The following is a 21,318-nucleotide window of genomic DNA, read 5'->3' on the forward strand; positions in this document are numbered from 1 at the left end:
GGCAATGATTTTCTTATAACTCTCTATAGAAGTTAAAGTAGGATTTGAAGAAGGTAGAAAGAGCGCTCTCTCCCACTCTCTGTGTCTCTCTTTATGTCTCCCTCTTCCCTTCTTTCTCCTCCCCCCCTCTGTATCTCTGTATCTCTCTCTCCTTGTTTCCCTATCTTCCCCTCTCTCTATATCCAGTAGTGAGCTTCAAATTTTTAACAACCGGTTCTCTGCCCTAATGACTGGATGGGTGGGCGTGGCTGGGTGGGCAAGGCTAGGGGTGTGGCCAGGGATGTGTGACAGCACTCAGCCTCCTGCAGCACTCTGCCAGCCAAAATGGAGCAGGGGGGTTAATTAAATGTGGGTTTTGCTTTGTAACATCCAGATTCAGCAAGTAAGGGGTGTGAACTGCACAGAAATACAACTTTTATTTAGTTATGAAGAAATATCTCCAAAGTCAGATGTGCACTAAATGTAGACTGACTTTTAGCTACAGACCTTCCCAGCAAAGAGTAAATTTTGAAGCTCCAGATAAAGAGGGTTCATTTTAAGATGAGTAACCACAATTTGCATGTTGGAGGAATGCCTAAAGGAATGCCGGGAAACTCTGTATTTTAAAGAACAATTTGAGGGATATAGCCCTTCTTTGCCTGAGACTGTAGAGACCTGGCACCAATCAAAACACTGTTTGTGAAGCAACTGATTAACACTGACAGGGTAATCCTCTAGTTAGTATATGAAAATAAGAGCAGGGGTGGGCCCAGCCAGCAGATTTGCTGGTTCGCCGAACTGCGCAGAATCTTAACAACTGGTTTGCTTGAACTGGTGAGAACCAGCTACAGCCTACCTCTCTCTCTCTCTCTGTATATCTCTTTATGTCTCTCTCCCACCCCCTCTCCCTCTCTGTATCTCTCTCTCTATGTCTTTCTCTCTCTCTCTCTGTATGTGTGTGTATCTCTGTATCTCTGTATCTCTCTTCTCTCTCTTGGAAAGCCAAGGCTGGGCCAACCCAGTGAGCTTTCCTTGGGGCTCTTTGCCACTCCTTTTCTTTCTTCTTGGCAAGTTTTTGGAAATCCGTGCTGGCTGAGGAATGACCGTGAGCTGCAGCAGAGGCTTCCCTCCTTCTCTTCCTCCTCCTGCCTCCTTCTCCTCTCATGATCCCCTGACCGGCTGTGATGAGGCTGGGAGGGTGCACACGAGCGGGGAGACCCTCCTCAAGCAAACAGCTGGGCTCAACCAAAGCACACAATGGCGGAGGAGGAAGAAGAGGAGGGAAGAGGAGGAGGAGGAGGAGGAGGGAAGCCTCCGTCATGGCTCATCTCATTCCTCAGCCAGCATGAATTTCCAAAAACAATCATTGGTTGTACAAACAGAGGCATAGAATCAAAATCACGTGATGTATTAGTACTGCTTTATAAACCATTAGTAAGATGATATCTGGATACTGCATCCAGCTTTGGTCATATTACGAAAAAGATGCCAAGACTTTGGAAAAAGTGTAAAGGAGAAAAACTAAGATGGTTAAAGGCCCATATGAAGAACAGTTGCAGAAATTAGGTATGGCTAGTCTAGACAAAAGAAGGGCTAATGGCGACATGATAGCAATATTCCACAATTTGGCTGCCACAAAGGTAGGGAGTCAACTTATTTTCCAAAGCACCAGAAGGCAAGACAAGAAACAATGGATGGAAACTAATTAAGGAAAGAAGCAAACTGGAATTAAGGAGAAATTTCTTAACAGTGAGAGCAGTTAATCAGTGGAATAGTTTGCTCTTGTAGGTTGTAGATGTTGTAAGTGCTTCATCACTAGTGGTTTTTAAGAAAAGACTGGACAGCCACCTATCTGAAATGGTGTAGGGTCTCCTGCTTGAGATGGGGTTGGACTAGAAGACGTCCAAGGTCCCTTCCAGCTCCATTCTGATTGAATTGATTAAAATGACTCACATTACTATAATTTGGACAAATTGTATAAATATCTCACTCTTTGGAGAAGTTGGAAAAAAGGGAAATCAGAAGCAAGGTGGTACTGGGTAGACTCAATTATGGTGGCAAAGGGAGCACTGATGGAAGACTTGAAGAGCAAGAGTGACTTGTTGGCACATAATCAAGACAATGTAATAGGTCCAACATTCCATTAGCTCTCAATCTTGTTGTTTTTAGTTTATTTTGCCTAAATATTTTTCGTAACTATATACAGATATTGCAGAAATTCAAACATTTTATTTTTGCAAGCATGAGTTTGATTACTTATAATTTAATTAGCACTTACTAATTATCTTGGTTTTGATTTTAAATGCAAGAGAAGCATTCAGCTTTAGAGCTCCATTCTTTTTCTCCATCACACGTTTTTTAATACCTCTAATGGTAAAAAGGGAAGATGCTTCAGGCATTACATAAATTTCCATCTTTATTATCCTGAAGATCTAACAATATCATGAAAAATATATATTAAAATTTGCGTTTTAAAATATTTTGAAGTGTGCAATGTGAGTTAGGGAACAAATTCCTTGTATGTCTACTCACACTTGGCCATACAAAGTATTTTATTCTATTTATCTCTATTATTCAGCCCAAATATATTCATGTTTCTAAATATAATGATAATCATACCTCTAAGATCACCTTAACAATTCAGTCCAGTCATCCAATTTAAATGCATACTGTACTGAAAAAGTCAGTTCCTCAACACAATTTTATATTTTTAAAGAGATCAACGTTTTCAAATCTCTCTATAGCTCAGAGCAACAGTTCACAGAAATTATTTATGACATTTACATAATATTCCTGTTTCTTTTCAGTTAAAATTTACATTAGCTTCAGGACATTCTGGCAAACTAATATTCTCTCTTGAACATATGTTATTGGCATTAGCAGAATAATTGTTTCTAGTCTAAAATTTAAATTATTTTATGCCAGTTCCTGGAAAAACTAGTTTTTCTTATTTAAGACAAGATCCCAAGACACCACTCAAACATATTGTTTATGGTGGAAAATGTAGTATTCTGCCCCCTAGATCAGGGGTGTCAAACTCAAGGCCTGCGGGCCTGATTTGGCCCATGGGTTGCTTAAATCTGGCCTGTGTGGCTGGCCTGGAAATATCAAAGGACTGGCCTGCAGTGCCTCTCAGCTAAAACAGGCTGTGTGTGACACCCCGCGCCATGTTTTCACCCTGCATGGCCTCCTGCAGCACTCTGCCAGCCAAAACTGGGCCGAAAAAGGGCTGAAAAACAAGCTGAAAAACAGGCCCCAAATGGACTGAAAATGGGCCCCAAACCAGGCCCAAACAGCTGGAAAAATTGGCTAGAAAATGTCCAAAAAGCAACCTGAAAATGGGGCCCAGCGGCCCGTTTTCGGCCAACAGGGTGCTGCAGGAGACATCTGTCCTGCCCCCTGCCACTCCTCCACCGTCAGAGGAGAACTACAATGCTGACTGACCCTCAAAGAAATCCAGTTTAACACCCCTGCTCTAGATAATTAGCTAGTATGCTATATCAGCCATGTTAATGAGCAGACTTTGACTATTTTTTTACTTGAAAATACCAACACAAAACCTCTTTTGCTTGTTGTCCCAATGAAATAAGATGGTGCCTCAGATAACCTGGTCCCATGCCATGACAGGTGAAATCTAACACCTTGAATTGGATCTAGAAGCAAACTGGCAAATCAATGCAGTTTATGTGAGAGTAGTGCTATACATACCACTCTAGGGGGCCTCAGAACATTCTGTAGTACTGCATTCTGTACCAGCTCTAGCTTTCAAATACTCTTTAAGGGTAGCCCCATGTAGAGCATTGCTGTAATCCAACCGGGAGATGACTAGGGCATAAGTGACTGAGCACAGAGCCTCAAGATCCAGGGAAGAACACAGCTGGCAAATATATACAGGTAGTCTTTGACTTACAGCAGTTCATTTAGTGACTTTTCAACGTTACAACAGCACTGAAAAAAAGTAACATAGGACTGTTTGTTTCACTTATGATCATTGCAGCATCCCTGTGGACATGTGATCAAAATTCAGATGCTTGGCAACTGACTCATGTTTATGACCATTGCAGCATCCTAGGGTCATGCAACTCCCTTTTGCAACTTTACAAAGTCAATGGGGAAGTCAGATTCACTTAGCAACCATGTTACTAACATAACAACTGCAGCAACTCGCTTAACTGTGGCTTGAAAAAATGGGAAAATCTACAACTGTCATTGATAGGTAGAATTTCAACAATCAAGATGAATATTTTACCCAGAATTTTATATTTATTCCAAACCATACCAATTAGGCTTGGTAAAGACTACTTTGAAGATTTAAATAAAATTGTGTTGAAGTTTATATGGCAAGGTAAGAAAGCCAGAATAAAATTAAAACTTCTGCAAGATGCTAGAATTAGAGGAGGTTTTGGCCTTCCGAATTGGGAGTTGTATTACCAAGCGGCAAATTTAATGTGGGTTAAGGATTGGATAACATTAAAAAAGACTAGATTGTTGACACTAGAGGGGCATGATTTATTACTGGGATGGCATGCTTTTTTGTGGTATAAGGGAACTAAATCGCAGGGCTATTTTAGAAGGCATTACATAAGGGAGTCTTTATGGTTGAATTGGGAGAAAATTAAGAGAAAATGTTATTTGAAAATCCCAGTCTGGTTATCAACTATTGAAGCCTTTTCTTATCCTATAATATATGAGAAAGAACAAACAGTTAGATATGGGGAAATATTGGATGAAAAGAGTGAACTTAAAACAATGCAAAAACTAGAAGAACAAGGCATAAAGATGAATTGGTTTTCATATGCAAATACATTCAAGGTATCTTATAGATTCTAAAGCGGAGGGATTTTATGATAAATTGACTGATTTAGACAGGATCTTGACAGGTACTGATGAAAAAATGATTAAAAAATTATATACTTATTTGTTGGAAATTTTATTAGAGGAGGAACAAGTTAAAGAAACGATGATTGTTTGGGGGAAGAATTTTGGATATGGGATTGATTTGGAGAAATGGGAAAAATTGTGGTCTCAAAATTATAAAATGACAATGTCAACAGCTTATAAAGAAAACTTGTATAAGATGTTTTACAGGTGGCATTTCCCCCCGACAAGAATTGCAAGAATGTTTAAGAATAAATCTGAAAAATGTTGGAAATGTCATCAGATACCTGGCTCATACTACCATATGTGGTGGACTTGTGAGGACGCTAGAAAATATTGGACTAAAATCCGCATATGGTTGGAAAAAATGATAAAGACACATATAGACTTGAAACCAGAGATTTTTTTATTGGGAATCTTACCTGATATATATAATAAAAATTTGAAGTATTTGATTGTAAATGTATTGACAGCGGCTAGGATTGTATTTGCTAAGAACTGGAAAAGTGAGAAAACTCCATCAGAAGAAGAAATTATTAAGAAAATATTGGACTGTGCTGAAATGAGTAAATTGACATTTGAAATCAGAGAACAAGAAGATAAACAATTTTATGAAGTTTGGGATCTTTTTTATCAATGGTTAGATAATAAAACATAATGATAGAATATTTGATTTAGCATAAAAAAAAATTTTTTTTTCTTTTTGATATTATCTTTATAAAACATTATCAAGGTTGATTTGGTATGATCTTATGATTTATTGTAAAATAAATTAAGCAAATTATAGTTATCTCGTTAAAATATGAATTAACAAAATTATAAATGATTTTTTTTTTAGTGATGATATTAGGTTATACAATTATTGATTGATAATATGAGCTATTATGTAATATAATTATACTAGTGACTGGGAAATGGATGCACACAAAAAAGTGGTAAACTAATCGATGCACGGTATGTAAACTTATGAAGAAGGATATTTTTATGTTTTTTGTGTTATGTTTATGTTAATGTTGTTATGTATGCTTATGTTTGTTATTAAAAAATAAAAAAAAATTTATCCAAAAAAAAAAAAAGTAACATAGGACTGTTTGTTTCACTTATGATCATTGCAGCATCCCTGTGGACATGTGATCAAAATTCAGATGCTTGGCAACTGACTCATGTTTACGACCATTGCAGCATCCTAGGGTCATGCAACTCCCTTTTGCAACTTTACAAAGTCAATGGGGAAGTCAGATTCACTTAGCAACCATGTTACTAACATAACAACTGCAGCAACTCGCTTAACTGTGGCAAGCAATGCCATAAAATGAGGCAAAATTCATTTCACAATTGTCTCATTTTGCAACATTAATTTTGGGCTCAATTGTGGTTGTAAGTGGAGGACTACCTACGGGTGAAACTCAAAAAATTAGAAGTTCATTTATTTCAGTAATGCAACTTAAAAAGTGAAACTAACATATGAGAGAGACTCATTACATGCAAAGCAAGATAGTTCAAGCCATGATTTGTTATAATTGTGATGGTTATGGCTTACAGCTCATGAAAACCCAAAATCCACAATCTCAGAAAATTAGAATATTACATGCAATCAATAAAACAAGGATTGTACATAGAAAAATATCGGACCTCTGAAAAGTATAAGCACACATATGGACTCAGTACTTTTGCAGCAATTACTGCCTCAATGCGGTGTGGAATGGAAGCTATCAGCCTATGGCACTGCTGAGGTATTATGGATGCTTCAATAGTGGCCTTCAGCTCTTCTGCATTGTTCGGTCTCATGTCTCTCATTTTTCTCTTGGCAATGCCCCATTGATTCTTTATGGGGTTCAAGTCAGGCGAGTTTGCTGGCCAATCAAGCAAGGTAATCCCACAGTCATTGAACCAGGTTTTGGTGCTTTTAGCACTGTGGGCAGGTGCCACATCCTGCTGGAAAATTAAGTCAGCTTCCCCATAAAGCTCGTCTGCGGAAGGAAGCATGAAGTGCTCCAAAATCTCCTGGTAGACGGCTGCATTGACCCTGGTCTTAATGATGCACAGTGGACCAATACCAGCAGATGACATGGCTCCCCAAATCAACACAGACTATGGAAACTTCACACTGGTCTTCAAGCATCTTGCAGTGTGTGCCTCTCCATTCTTCCTCCAGACTCTGGGTCCTTGGTTTCCAAATGAGATGCAAAAGTTGCTCTCATGAGAAAAGAGGACTTTGGACCATTGAGCAACAGGTCACTTCTGTTTTTCTTTAGCTGACATTGTTTGTTGTTCAGGAGCCGGGTTGACAAGAGTAATATGACATTTGAAGCCCATGTCCAGGATCCGTCTGTGTGTGGTGGCTCTTGATGCACTGACTTCAGCCTCAGTCCACTCCTTGTGAAAGTCCCCAACACTTTTGAATGGCCTTTTCCTGACAATCCTCTCCAGGCTGTGGTCATCCCTGCTGCTTGTGCATCTTTTTCTTCCACACTTTTCCCTTCCACATAACTTTCTATTAATGTGCTTTGATACAGCACTTTACAGCATCCAACTTCTTTTGCAATTACCTTTTGAGGCTTTCCCTCCTTATGGAGGATGTCAATGATGGTTTTCTGCACAATTGTCAGGTCAGCAGCCTTTTTCGTGATTGTGATTCCTACTGAACCAGACTGACACCATTTAAAGGCTCAGAAACCCTTTGCAGATGTGTTGGCTTAATTAGCTGATTAGAGTGGGACACTTTGAGCCTAGAATATTGAACCTTTTCACAATATTCTAATTTTCTGAGATTATGGATTTGAGGTTTTCATGAGCTGTAAGCCATAATCATCTCAATTATGACACATCCAGGCTTGAACTATCTTGCTTTGCATGAGTCTATCTCACAGATTAGGTTCACCTTTTACGTTGCATTACTGAAATAAATGAACTTTTGCACAATATTCTAATTTTTCGAGTTTCACCTGTATACTCTTGTTACATTCTGCAAAGATATCTTTGGCATGTCAGGGTTGCTAGAGCCCTTGTCATTCTCTCTTTGGCAGGCTAATGGATTTGCCCATGGTAGGAGAGCAGCTGGCTTGGTACCTGCTGCATTCTGATTGGCACAAGGAACATACTGTCTCTGCAGGGCATCTCAGAAGTTTTGTCTGCATTAACAAGAGCTCAGATAATTTCCCCCAAATTACATAAATTACACAGACACTCTCTCCATCACTGCCACTGCTTGCAGCAGCTCAGTACTATTATGAGGACAGCAACTCTAACAGCATCTTCTCAGGTGCAATAAAGGGATCCTTATGGGGCAGCAAAATATTACAGTGTATTTTCCTTCCATCTTCAGGACAGGAGGAAAGCACGAAGAACCTATGCAGTTAAACTCTTATTCTGGTTTTCTAAGAAGGAACTAACCTCTTAACTCTATCCTGGGTTGCACCATAATGCAAGCTTATTTCAACAGTTATCATTTATGATCTGTCTTTCATTCAAGAACTCAAGGCAAAACACCTCAAAGTCCCTCCTCCTATTTCCCCCCTTCCACAACACTGTGAGAATAGGTTAGCAAAAAAGAAAGGGACTGGAGCTTGGAAGGAAAATCTCTGCATTAGAAAGGATTTTTGAGCTCCTCTGGATTGTCTATGCTTTCAGAGAGCTCTTGGTCTCCTATATTAATGGCTTTTTCTGAGAGAAAAATCTTGAAAAATTGCAAGTAGAGGCACAAATGTTTGGACCCATGAATGATAAAAGCCTCTACTGCAAACACTGCTACCAGCTGCATTCTTTTTCCACATGGGAATTAATTTGTGCTTCTGAATTTTAGCATTCAGATCAGATTCTGGGAGTCACAACTCAAATTAAATGCCCTTATGGAATATCTCCTTATTTATTAGAAACCACAAGTAGATACCAGGAATGATCAAAATCTTCAGGCCCAATCTTTACTCAAGCCAACAATAACTGCAATATGTGTACTGGATAAACTATGTTTAATCTTCTGAATTATAGAAAAAATATGCTGTGGTGTTTGCCTATGTGTACAAACCTTAGGGAGCAGAAAATAAGTGGAAAAAATGCTTTAATATTGAGGAAGAAAGTGATTCCGACCACTGACAGGAAAAAAAAGGGGAGAGCCATAACACGTCATAATTTCTCACCCGGGACACTTCAATAAACTATGCTTTCTTTTTTGTTTTAAAAAAGCCCGTAACTCCGAGTCTTTCCAATTTAAGAGAAGGGATGCAGCGCTCAACGCCAGAACCGTTTAACTGCGGCCACGCAAGAGCGCGAGCGTTGCCATTCAGCACCTAAACGTTACGAGAGACGCTGGCGCGCGTGGAACCGAGCCTGGACCCGCTCGATCGAGAAAGTACGGTGGAAGAGCGATCGATGGACAGCTGGGGCTGTAGGGAGACTCGCTCGGCTAGTTTCTTCCATGACGTGGAGCCTTTTGGCTTTCTAGACGGGCTCTATTCTTGCCCTGTCATCCTGCTCATGCTTGCCTAACCGCGCGAGGAGGCTTATGGAGGAGGGAGGGACACTTTTTTCCAAGTGGTTTCTTGTTTTGTCGTCCTATTGCATCCATGGATTCTTGTTCCGGGGGCTAAATCCAGCCCGGCCGTGACTCCACTTCCGCCTCCGTCCTTTCCGCCGGATTTGGAAATGGAAGCGGTAGAGACGGTAGCGTGAGAGGAAGGCGGGCTTTCGAGTGCCAGTCTGGAAAATTTCTGGGCGGAACCTCAGCCTAGGAAGGTAACGGACCGCATGAGCCGCCTCCCTCTGATCCCCTTATCCCATCTCAGCGAAGCCCTTGCGCTCACGGCTCCCTCTTCCTCCTCCTCTTCCAGCCACTGCTGTTTTCGGGCTGTAGAAGGAGGAAGGAGACTGGCTTCGGTGTCCTCCCTCCTGCCCGGATGCTGCGTGTTCCTCCCTGCCCTTAGCAACGTACATAATTTCTTATTAAAGAGGCAAAGGGGGCAGCTTGACTGATTTAGCAGGGGAGCAGGATTCCTTCAAATGCAAAAATCCAGCCAACCACGGATGGCAGCCAAGAGGTAGTAAAATTGTAACCCTTTGCTGGCTTCTCGGAGCTGTCCACATTTTTACACATCGGCTCTGATAGTTTTGTTTCCAGGGATAGCTGCATTTACTTTATGTGATGGTGATATTTAGCAGACTTTTAAGGAATTTTGGCAGCCGATCTGTAAACTGGATTCTTCCCAACAGTAGAAAAACTGTTGTCTTCCAACTGTTTCATACAACAGCTCTGTACGCTTTGGACATGGTTTAATGTAAAGAATCCAGCTTGCCTGGCCAATATCCATACTTCAAATTGTACAGCATGGTCATTGCTTGTTCTAAATTCCTTCTTGGATCTTAGAATTTTAGAAAGGAGAGATACACTAATCGCCAGATCTAGCAAAGAACTCTGCTGCTCAGTTTGGACCTAATTTGTGTCAGAAACATTAATGATACGGCAAAGCTCTCTAGGAGGCTTGTCTTATTTGGGCAATTTCATTGGACCTAGGCATTTTTTCCCATTTCTAGTCCCCTCGTGTTTTCTCATGGCACAGTATATTTGGAAAGGGGAATAGGAGCCCATATATTGTAATACTGTATACATCAAGATGTTTTATTATTATTTGCTAAACAACTTTATAAACCAGGCTGTTTTTATGGATCCGGTGTATTTGTCTAGAAAAGTCATAGAGCATGTGCATTTATTTGATTTATAACCCGCAGTAGCACAGCAGCTCAAGGTGGTGTACAAAGTGGCTGGCTCCTATTTTTCACCACAATGGCAATCCTACAAGGTCTCTATAGCTTGGATAATCTCTTCTGAAAGGAGGTTCTAATAAAAACATGTTTCTCTTGGCATTTAGCATTTTGATGAAAAATATATACTTTATGCTATGGTTCACCATTTTACTATGCCTATTTTATTCAGGTAAGCAAATATTTATGGCATTTCAGTCTAAAATTATAGCTGCTCAGTATTTAGAATTGCATATTGGGTTATTACTTCACAAGTTTCTCCCACAATATATTGGATAAAGGAAGAAATGTCTGAGGAACATGGTCTGCTCTGGTTCCAAACAGGTCTTTCCGAGTGTAGAACATCACTTTCCCAACATACAGTAGTAACCAAGTTTCTTGGGATTAATGTTAAAAAAGAATAATTGGATTTTCAGTTATACATATAATTTGTTTTTGCTGTAATGGTTGAGGAAACAAGGCATTTGTAAATTACCTACTGTTGGGATGCCCTCTAGATGCGTCAACTGCAATTCACAACATTCCAGCCACCATGACTGAGGAATAAGAATTATAGCAATTGAATCACCAACAATTTTAAGAATGCTTGGTTAGAAGTATGACCTGAATGTGCATTCTCATGATGGTATGGATCTTCAGCATTTAAGAGATTTCCACTAACTGTCCAAAGGATTGAGCTGAAACATCAGCACAAAATTTAAGTCATGTAACTATTGTTTTTGAGTGATAATGCTACCAAAATGCTAATTTTCTTAATCTCCTAAATTCAATTTTATATAAAATTTATTTCAGGTATCAAAATACATAATTTAATCAACAAAATTAACTGCAGAAGTGATGGATGACAGCAAGTCTGGAAAGATGGTAGATATTATTCAACTTAATGTTGGAGGCTTTATGTATACCGCTAGACGTGAATCTTTATGCCGTTTTAAGGATTCAATGTTAGCAGCTATGTTCAGTGGAAGGTTTCCTTTAAAAATGGATAATACAGGTAAAAACTTCTTAAATTGTAAATAGTTAAAATTTGAAAAGGTGAACAAATGCATTTCAGCATTTACCATAACTTGGTTGTAGGCTTCTTTGCATTATTTTTCCTATGAGCTTGACTACCGCTTGATTTCTTCCTTCTGCATCCATTCATTCTTATGTACAGCCCTCATTCTGCAGATGTACAATCTGTTCTGTCTCACTTTTCTTCTTTCCCAAAAGATGAAAGAATTCCAACCCACACAAACACAGGCAGGCAAGCTGGCTCAGACTTCACAGAGTTAATTATTTGGAACTGATAATATCCTTGGCATTCCAACACCCTCTGCCTACCAAGTCTGAACTGATAACCAATAAAAATCTACTCACAGAAAATTACAAGGCAGTCCACAAAAATCATTCATGAAGAAAATCTGAAGTAAGATTAAACTTTGTCCCATACAAAGTTCCAGCCGAAAACACACCCACTTTTATCCCCTGCGGGGTGTGGCTCAATGACTCAGCTCACATTCTGACCCTCCCATGCCTCCTACGTTGCTGCTTATATTTCTCCCTATGACGCTGCTTAGGATCAAGCCAACACTCTTCCTCTTTACTCCCTGTCAGGGGCTGCTCCGATATGCCTTCCTCCTGATTAATCTCAGGCTGTTCCTCTCGGTTGTCTGATGAAACCTGAGGCATTATCAGGGAGGAAGGCATTGCCAGAGAGGAAGGTCCTGGGGAGGAAGGCATTCCCAGTTCCTCCTCCTCATCTTCCAGGTCTTCTTCCTATGACAGTATAGGCTCAGGAATCGGGGCCACAACACAATCTATACCATTTCATTCTATATAGACACAAGTGTCTTGAGCTAAAGCCCAATGCACAGTTGTGAATGTAATTAGAGTTAAAGGGGAATTATTTCATCAGTTTTTTGTTAGTATTTAGTGGGTTAGAGTTTGGAACAGAGGTTTGCACTTTGTGGCTTCAGGCCCATGAAAGTTTCATGTATGGCCCAAGACCTCTCCCAAAGTTCTATCAAACTAATTTATAATGGAACAGAAGAGTAAATTTATTACATATTAGGGAATAATACTAAGTTTCATGTTTAATTATAAATGGGAATAAGCCATTATCCAATTTCTTCCTTGTTTGTTTTTTGATGTGGAGCCTGTAGCATGCCATTAAATAGCCAAATATGGTCCTCATAGAAAAAAAAAGTTTATACTTCTATCCTAGAGGAAAGAAATAAAAAAAACTTTTGAAATAAACCCTCTTAAGCAAATATGATATAAAGAGTCCTTGGTCAACCCTGAGCTACATATATTCTCTTCTATAAATATGAGGTTGGAAAATGTAATTTCTAAGTAGGTGTTCAAATTTGACAGAGTTGAACAATGCTTTCTATATTTACAGAAGTAAACTAGCATGGCTTATGCTATAAAGTAATCTTCCTGATTTGGCTTCTATTAATCCAGTACAATGTGTTGAACTACATCCAACTTGGTTAATACAAATTAAAAGTTTAATTGTATTTTCTTCTTTGTTAACACAGATATACTAGGCAATATAATATACTACAGTAATGGAGGTATATAATGTATGTGTACATTTTTTGTATCTGCTTTCAGGAGCATGCCTTATTGATCGTGATGGCAATCTTTTTAAATACCTCTTAAATTATCTTCATGGAGAAGTTTGGATTCCTGAAAATGAGGAAACACGGATTGCATTACAAGAAGAAGCTGATTATTTTGGCATTCCTTACCCTTACAGTCTTGTTGACCATCTAGCTAATGAAATGGAAACATATTGTTTTAGAACAAATGTAGAACTTAAGAAGGTCAGAGTTTTCCTATGTTCTTCAATTATTCTGCAATATATACTCAAAATTTAATGAAGGACAAGTAATGCATATTTCTCAGCTGGAAAATAACTTTTACCTTTTTATTTGGGCTTAATCCACCAACTACTTTGTCTAGGATGGGCTGGCAGTGAAAAACTTTTTTTAAATGTTAGCCATTATATATATATGTATGTGCTATGTCTCACCTTTACAAAGGAGGTGAGAAATCCAAACTCCAACTGAATACAAACAGGCAAGCAAATCCAGTAATTATAGGGTTAATTCTTTGAACCGATAATGTTCTTGGCAGTCTCACACACGCTGTCTGCCAAGTCCGACAAGAAAACAGGAATATAAATCACACAAGCTGTCACAACACAGAATACACCGAAGCTCCTCTGGATAAGTCACATGTTGACCCGTACGAAATTCCCAGAGCAAACACACCCACTTTTATTCCCTGTGGGGCGTGTCACTAATTCAGCTCTCTCATTCGTCCATGCCTCCTGCGCTGCAGCCCACACTTTTGCCTGCGACGCTGCCTCGCATCAAGCCAGCATTCGTCTGCTTGATTCTCTGTCAAAGGCTGCTCCAATATGCCCTCCTCCTTCTCCTGATTAGCCTCAGGCTGTTCCTCTCAGTTATCTGCCGATACCTGAGGCACAATCAGGGAGGAAGGCATTGCCGAAGAGGAAGGTCCTGGGGAGGAAGGCATTCCCAATTCCTCCTTCTCCTCTTCTTCTGAATCTTCTTCCTCTAAGAATGCAGGCTCAGAACTCGGAGCCACAACATACATGTATGTATGTATGTATGTATGCATAAATGTGAATAAATATTTATTATTCATAGGACTAAAGGAAATACCTGCAGTGTAATGTACAAATCCTCCCAATCCAATGGTAACAGACATTTTTCATGCACTTATATGCATGTTTTTATGCATACATTAAAACATAGCCTTTCACTAATGGTAATCACAGCTCAGTTATCCATTTCAATATTACTGTATTTTCCTTTAACATACTTCTAATAAAAATATAAAATTTTGTCCGCACATTTAGCAAATATTGGCTACATATAATAAATACTTAAATTATTGTTTTTCAGAGTAGAAGTGGTAAGACTGCAGATATCTGGGTATTTATCATTGGCAAAATGGTATAGGATTACATTGACAGAATTAAATATTTTAGATACTTTTTAATAATTCAAATTATGTAAAATATATTAAATAGCCAGATTGTTTAATTGAATATATGTGTTTGTATACTCCATTTCTAGGTACTCATAGGTTTTTGTGACTCTTATGGCTTAATATGCACTAAACCAACAGTTTGGGTCCTGCATTACCTCAACACTTCTGGTGCCAGCTGTGAGAGTAGAGTAATTGGAATATATGCTACAAAAGCAGATGGAATAACTGCAATTGAAAAGGAACTAGGAGGACGAATAAATAGTAGAAATATTTACAAAAGGTGAGCTGTTTCTCAGCCAGGTGATTATCTATTAACCTAAGATTATAAGTGGTGGGACATATCTCCAGGGGGCTGAGTTTGCCTACCGAGATGAGGTGGACCAGTTGCTTTTGTGATGCCGAGACAATAACTTGGTCCTCAACACCAAAGAGCTTATAGTGGATTATAGAACGAACAGATCAGACATCCAGCCCATTGGAGACCGAGTGGAGCAAGTGGCCAGTTTTAAGTTTCTGGATGTTATCCTAAAAGAGGACCTGACCTGGGGTGCCCACATTGCAGCCCTGATCAAAAGGGCCCAGCAGAGATTATACTACCTGAGACTTCTCAGAAAACAACTGAATGAAAAACTGCTGGTGACCTTCTACTGCTGCACCATAGAGAGCATTTTAATATTTTAATATGCTGCACCTCTATATGGTTTGCCAATTGCACAGTGGCAGATAGGAAAGCACTCCAGAGGGTTAATGTCTTTGCCCAGAAGATCATTGGTTGCCCTCTCCCCTCTTTGGAAGAGCTTTATAGCTCCCGCTGCCTTAAGAAAGTTCAAAACATTCTCAAAGATCCATCTCATTCTGGGAACCCTTTTTTTGAACTATTACCATCTGGCAGATGGTACAGAATAAAAACAAGGACAAATAGGCTGAAAAACAGCTTCTATCCCAGGGCAGTAGCTCTTTTGAATTCTGCTGTATAGTGCAGTGTTGGTGTGGTGTCGGGGGTTTTCGGTTCAATGTATGAAGGGTGAAGGATGTGTGTTTGTGTTTATTTTCATGATCATGGTCATGATGTGCACTGAAGATGGTGTTTGATTTCGTTGTATGAGGTGCAATGACAATAAAGTAAACTAAACTAAATGTCCAACTATTACAAAGTCTGCATTACTATTACTATTAATCTTGTCATCACTCCGTATCACCCATCCCCTCCCACTTGTGACTGTATGACTATGACTTTGTCGCTTGTATCCTTACGATTTATATTGACTGTTTCCTGGTATGATTTGATTGCTTATTGTACCCTATGACTATTATTAAGTGTTGTACCTGATGTTTCTTGATTCTTCAACGAATGTATCTTTTTTTATGTACAGTGAAAGCATTTGCACCAAGACAAATTAGTTGTATGTCCAGTCACACTTGGCCAATAAAGGAATTCTATTATAAAAGAATTCTATAATTTGCAAACTGATTTGCAAACTAAATGAATTTATATAACTCATTATGCAATTTCTGTTTAGGGAAAAAAGGCAGTTATTCTCCAGATGCTTTAGACTTCAGTACTACTCATTCCTTGTCATTGTGAATGGTGACCATCATTGGACTTGTTCCTCAAGAGCTACCAGGAAGTTAGGTTCTTACTATTGTGCTCAACAATAGTGGCAGTTTTCTAAAAATAAACAAATCTTTCCCTATGTCAATCCTTTTGAGATTTGTTTATTGACACAAATTGGTTAAGATTGTAGTCTTATTATCTAGTCACAATAATGTAGTGACATTAAATGTAATACAATAGAATAGAATATTGTATTACATTAAATGTAATACAATAGAAATTACTTTTGGGTAGAAGAATATACTGTCTTAATTATTACTTAGAGTAACATTAAAGATTTAATATTAAGACTTTCCAATTACGTTTCTATATTGGTGTGTTAACATCTGCTAGAATATGCCTGCAGATACTCAGTTTCTCTGTTCTGGAAAGTTTGAGTACATCTAATTCAGGTTTGAAGGATATATAGGAAAAGGAGAGCAACAGAAAATCCAGTTATGTAACTAGATTTCTACTTCTGTTATGTCTGTGTAGTACTCTGGATCTTAATTGTTATTAATAAAACTAAGCCTGGAATATTTAAACATACATTGCCCAGAAAATACTATAGATTAAACAGTAATTCAATCAAATGTAATTAAATCATTGAACTAAACATTTAGTAGAACTAAATGTTACTCTTGTTGTCCATTCAGTTTGCTTGCATAAGGTCTATCTATTTATCTGGATAGCTAGATGGAGTTATTATGTAAAAATAATTAGGCAAGAAAGAATGCTACATTTAATCTTACAAATCATGTTATCAACATTCAGCAATGACAACAGTGTAATACTAGTGCTGGTGCTTGGCTGAATAAAATAGTTCACTTAAACACATAATTGTGCCTTATTGCACTATGTTCAGGGGTAGGATCCTACCGGTTCGGCCTGGTTCGGGTGAACTGGTAGCTCAAAAGATCAGCTGGGAGCGAACAGGTTTGCTCCGAAGATCAAGGTATTTCCTCCCCCCCCACCGATCAACTGTTTTCCGAAGATCAGCTGTATTGCGCGATTTAGATTGACTAGAAAGTAGGAAATAGTTGGATTTCTTGCTTTCTAACTAATCTAAATTATGCAGCACAGCTGACCCCCCTCTCGCTCTTGTACTGCTTTGCCCAGGAGGCTTCCTGAGGCCCAGGAGGCAAAAAACAGGTTGCGGAGTGTGCTGTGCGGCCCCTTCTGCGCCCTGCTTTTGCTCCCAGGAGGCTTCCCTGAGGCCCAGTAAGCAAAACAAAAACAAAAACCATGCCCACCCAGTCACATGACCACCTGGCCACACCCACCTACCTACACCCACAGAACCGGTGGTTAAAAATTTGCATCCCACCCCTGGCTAAGTTGCTTTCTTTCAACCATAGTTTCTGGAATATATATCAGTCTCTGGGTTCAGATATCATACCAAACCAAAAATTATGTTTTAACACAATATGGAGTCATCAATTGCAGTTTATAAACTGTGCTTCATGGTCCACTATGATGTATGAACTCAGCTATTATAACTTTTTTTATCATATAATGAAAATAAATGATGGTTTAAATGCAATATGATAATCCAACTCCGGGACCCATTCAGATTAATCTTAATATCCTTCAATTTTCTGTTGAAGAATAGTTTATAAGTTGGTGCTGCTACTTTTGTTAAAGAGAAATTTCAACAATGTTATCATCTTAAATGTTTAGATCATAGGAATGAATGTTCACATGTTTATGATTCTTGGGTAATTAAAAAGTAACTTTAGCAAAGTTTTGTTTTTCATTTAGTAAAACAATGTCTTTTTCTACATTTTTTTCCTAGAGAGGCTGGAAACAACATCCAGTACATATGGAGTTACTATTCAGTAACAGAACTGAAGAAGATAATGGATGCATTTGAGGCTTGGGAAGGAAGAGGTGTGTGTATATGTATGTGTTTCTACATTTGAAGATGGAATTTAAAAAAATATATATTTATGGTTGGGAGTCGGCTGTTGAAAGTTAGCCAGGTTAGGTATTTTTTCATTTATTTTTTATTCATTTTATTCATTTAGCAACATAAGAAAAAAGGAATAACTGGCTCTTAAGGTAACAAACCAGTATGTTGGCATTATTACTCAGGCTCAACCAACCAACCATCTATTATTTCACTATAGTAAAAATTTAATCAGCAATTGTGAAATACAAGAAATACCATTTCAAATATCATATATTGGGTTCATGCTATCATGTGCTGGCATGATAGTTCATTTCTGCTAGAACAAGTATTGTGAATTTTGAAAACATGTATACACTTCCCTAAAGAAGTCAGTTAAGTGTAATAGCCATTATTTTGTTCCCTTTTTAGAAACATATTACTACTTCAGGCAACTGCCTGAAATTGAGAAAGGTAAAAAATAGTATTATACAAATTATAAAAAGATAAAAAATAGTGTAAATTAGAAAGTAGGAGTTGCGTCCTGCAATATCTCCCTCCCTCCACATACAAACAGAATGACTACAGTAGGTTGACAATCTTCCAAAGGTTGGGAAGTGTTCAGTAAAAGTAGGGTCCCCAACTCTTGGTCTGCAAATCGCTTCTGGTCTACAAGCCCATTGGGAATAGGGCCGTAGAAGTGGCGAGCAAGTATGGAAAACTCCATTTGCAGATGCATGGGATTAGGTTGTGCACATGAAACCACCCCTTTCTCCACTGTTGCTGCCTGCTGCTGCTCCAGAGCTGGATAGGTTGGGGACCACTGAGTAAAAGGATGCGGAGAAGGAACAAGATTTCATATTTTTATGTCAGTGACTTCACTTATATAATGCTGGATGTAATTCAATTTTGTATGTAGAAAAAGATATTCAGAATATTGCTCTATAATTATGGGAACACAAAGCGAAACTTTGTAATGAAGATATGTTTCCAGTTGGATTAACAAATTCCTTATTGCATATCAGTGAATTTCAGGTAGAAGTTACCAAATTTATGTATCTTGAATATTGTGAAATATGTTTGAAATTACAAGGTGCCAGCTACTGGCGAGTACCACAGGAGCTGATAGAGTGTTGGACTCTTGAGGAGCATTCTTTGAAAGGAAGCCTTCAGAATATGTCTCCAGTACATAAACGGTAGGTGCTGTGGTTCATTTGCCTGTTGTAGCCTTTAAGTGGAATAAAAGTTATATTTGCACTTAAGTTTTTAGATTCAGTATCTTTTGATAGAAGAATCATGTGTTACCATGCGATATGCAGTTAGTGTGTTATAGAAGGATCACTGAACCCTCCTTTCAATATGTTAAACAATATTATTACAAAATACTAGAGTTGTGCATCTGTTTTGATATTAGAAAGAAATGTTTTAGACCTTGTGCAAGGGCAGCACCTGTGCTTTCACTAAAATACTGCAACTTTTTTCTGGTCTCCACTCAAACCTGAAATAAAAGTGCTTTTGCTTTAAGAGTCTCATTTAATTAATTAATTAATTAAATTTGAATAACCCATCTCAACAAGAGATTCTGGGCAGTGAACAATCAATCTTCAATGGAAACTTCTTTAATGAGTAATGGAGAGATGCTTCTTCTCCTGCTCCTCCTCCTCCTCTCATAAAAATCCATGTGTTATTCTCTTTACTATAAAATAAAATAAAATGGAAGCCCATTTTGTAATACAATAATAAACATAAGAAAAATATACTTGAAAATATGCTGAAATCCTCATCCTTGATGTTTGAAATGTCTGATATATATGTATATACCATTTTAGGCAGATATTAGAGTAAAATAATTTTTGTATATGTTGAATATACTTCTGTCTTTACTGGATTCAGTGGACTTAATGATTTTTTTACAGACGAATATTTGGTTCTCCTGATGAGGAAGAAACTCAGCTGAATAGCAGAATAGGTCGGAAGCCAGTTCAATTCTCTGGCCCCTCTACAAGTACCTGCATCAAAGTTAAGAATTCAGCTTCTTTAAAGATAACAGCATCTTCACAAGCCCAAACGGCTCTTAAGTGTCCTAGCAGAGATATTTCTTTAACAAGCAAAAAGCTTTCCAGTACTCTTTATGGAAGGACCTTACCATTGACTAAAAATTCTCAGGCCTCTCTTAGAAATGCTGACCATGGAGAAGTTGGCCAAATGATCCCAAAGTCTCCCTCATCCAGAAAGTCTGTGACTGGTCGGGTGATAAAACTGAAGCGGACTCCACTCTGTAATGAATTACGAACTCAGCATTCTTCATCAGTTTTGAAGAAAGTTAAACAGCAATTTCCATCTGCTGCAATTACTGCTACTTCTACATGTCACTCATTAAACTGTGAACATTCAGGCCTTTCCCTGAAGCGCACTGGTATCAGGGATGGTCTCCAGAATAGCCAGCTGAGTGGTGATGTGTGACACTAGTTTCTAAGGTCATTATTTTTTAACAACAGAAACTTTTACCACCTGAGAGGACAAAACAGTTCCAGGTTGCACAAAAATATTGGAAATAGTCAAAATGCTCTAGTAAGATGGTGGATGGTAGTCAGTTGGTGCTAACTTTTGTAAGGTACATTATAAATCATGAAGTATAGATTAAATGTGGAACATTGGTCATTTTAGAATATTATTTATGCTAGATTGGGTACGTTCTAAGGTTTTTAACTTTTCAAAAACTTGTGCAGTTTGTTCTGTGCTTACTCAGCCTTCCATTCTTCCGAGATTGGTAAAATGAGGACCCAGATTGTTAGGGGGAATAAGTTGACTAAACCGCATAGAGAGGACTGTAAAGCACTACGAAGCAGTATATAAGTGTAAGTGCTATTGCTATAGAGAACAATAAAGTCTCTTCCTCCTGAAACCAAGATTTTTACTCTGCCATTGTTCTGGCTGTTCTGCTTTCGATAGGTATGGCCACATATTTCTAAGATGTTAACCATGTTATATTAAACATATATTAATATGGTTTGAGGTATACTCTCTTATTACAAACAAATCTGAGATTCTTAAAAAAAAAGGTTCTCTGAGTATGCAGGCAGCTGTGAAAATATTTTATCTACTTAGAAAATTATCTTTGGAGTCTATCCTTCCACATTCTCTTGGAATGTTGCTTTTGCTAAATGGTGGGGTTTCCCTATAACTTACTCTGTACTTCCCAAGCATTCTATTTCCC

General features: G+C 38.4%; 1 protein-coding gene across 4 annotated transcripts; it reads left to right on the forward strand.

Moving 5' to 3' along the window:
* Positions 1 to 9,488: 9,488 nt before the first annotated feature.
* On the forward strand, positions 9,489 to 21,111 carry KCTD18 (potassium channel tetramerization domain containing 18). 4 transcript variants are annotated; one of them, XM_087919739.1, is made up of 7 exons: positions 9,489 to 9,890; positions 11,404 to 11,605; positions 13,210 to 13,421; positions 14,706 to 14,899; positions 18,009 to 18,115; positions 19,195 to 19,297; positions 20,018 to 21,111. In XM_087919739.1, exons 2-7 carry the CDS (start codon positions 11,449 to 11,451, stop codon positions 20,562 to 20,564), a joined length of 1,320 nt encoding a protein of 439 aa, XP_087775865.1. In that variant the 5' UTR covers positions 9,489 to 9,890; positions 11,404 to 11,448; the 3' UTR covers positions 20,565 to 21,111. The 4 variants fall into 4 exon arrangements, with proteins under 4 accessions (XP_087775865.1, XP_087775866.1, XP_087775864.1 ...); XM_087919740.1 differs by having other exon boundaries at positions 18,009 to 18,103; XM_087919738.1 differs by having other exon boundaries at positions 9,489 to 9,588.
* The last annotated feature ends 207 nt before the right edge of the window (positions 21,112 to 21,318 follow it).

Source organism: Pseudonaja textilis, chromosome 1, assembly GCF_049901715.1.
Source record: "Pseudonaja textilis isolate UNSWEBS1 chromosome 1, rPseTex1.2, whole genome shotgun sequence".
NCBI classification, from domain to species: domain Eukaryota; kingdom Metazoa; phylum Chordata; class Lepidosauria; order Squamata; family Elapidae; genus Pseudonaja; species Pseudonaja textilis.

Coding starts and splice junctions, on each gene's coding strand:
- KCTD18 (XM_087919739.1), top strand. CDS start 11,449: ATGGATGACAGCAAGTCTGGAAAGATGGTAGATATTATTCAACTTAAT. Junction 13,422..14,705: donor CAAATGTAGAACTTAAGAAG/GTCAGAGTTTTC, acceptor CTCCATTTCTAG/GTACTCATAGGTTTTTGTGA. Junction 18,116..19,194: donor AGGAAGAGGTGTGTGTATAT/GTATGTGTTTCT, acceptor TGAAATTACAAG/GTGCCAGCTACTGGCGAGTA.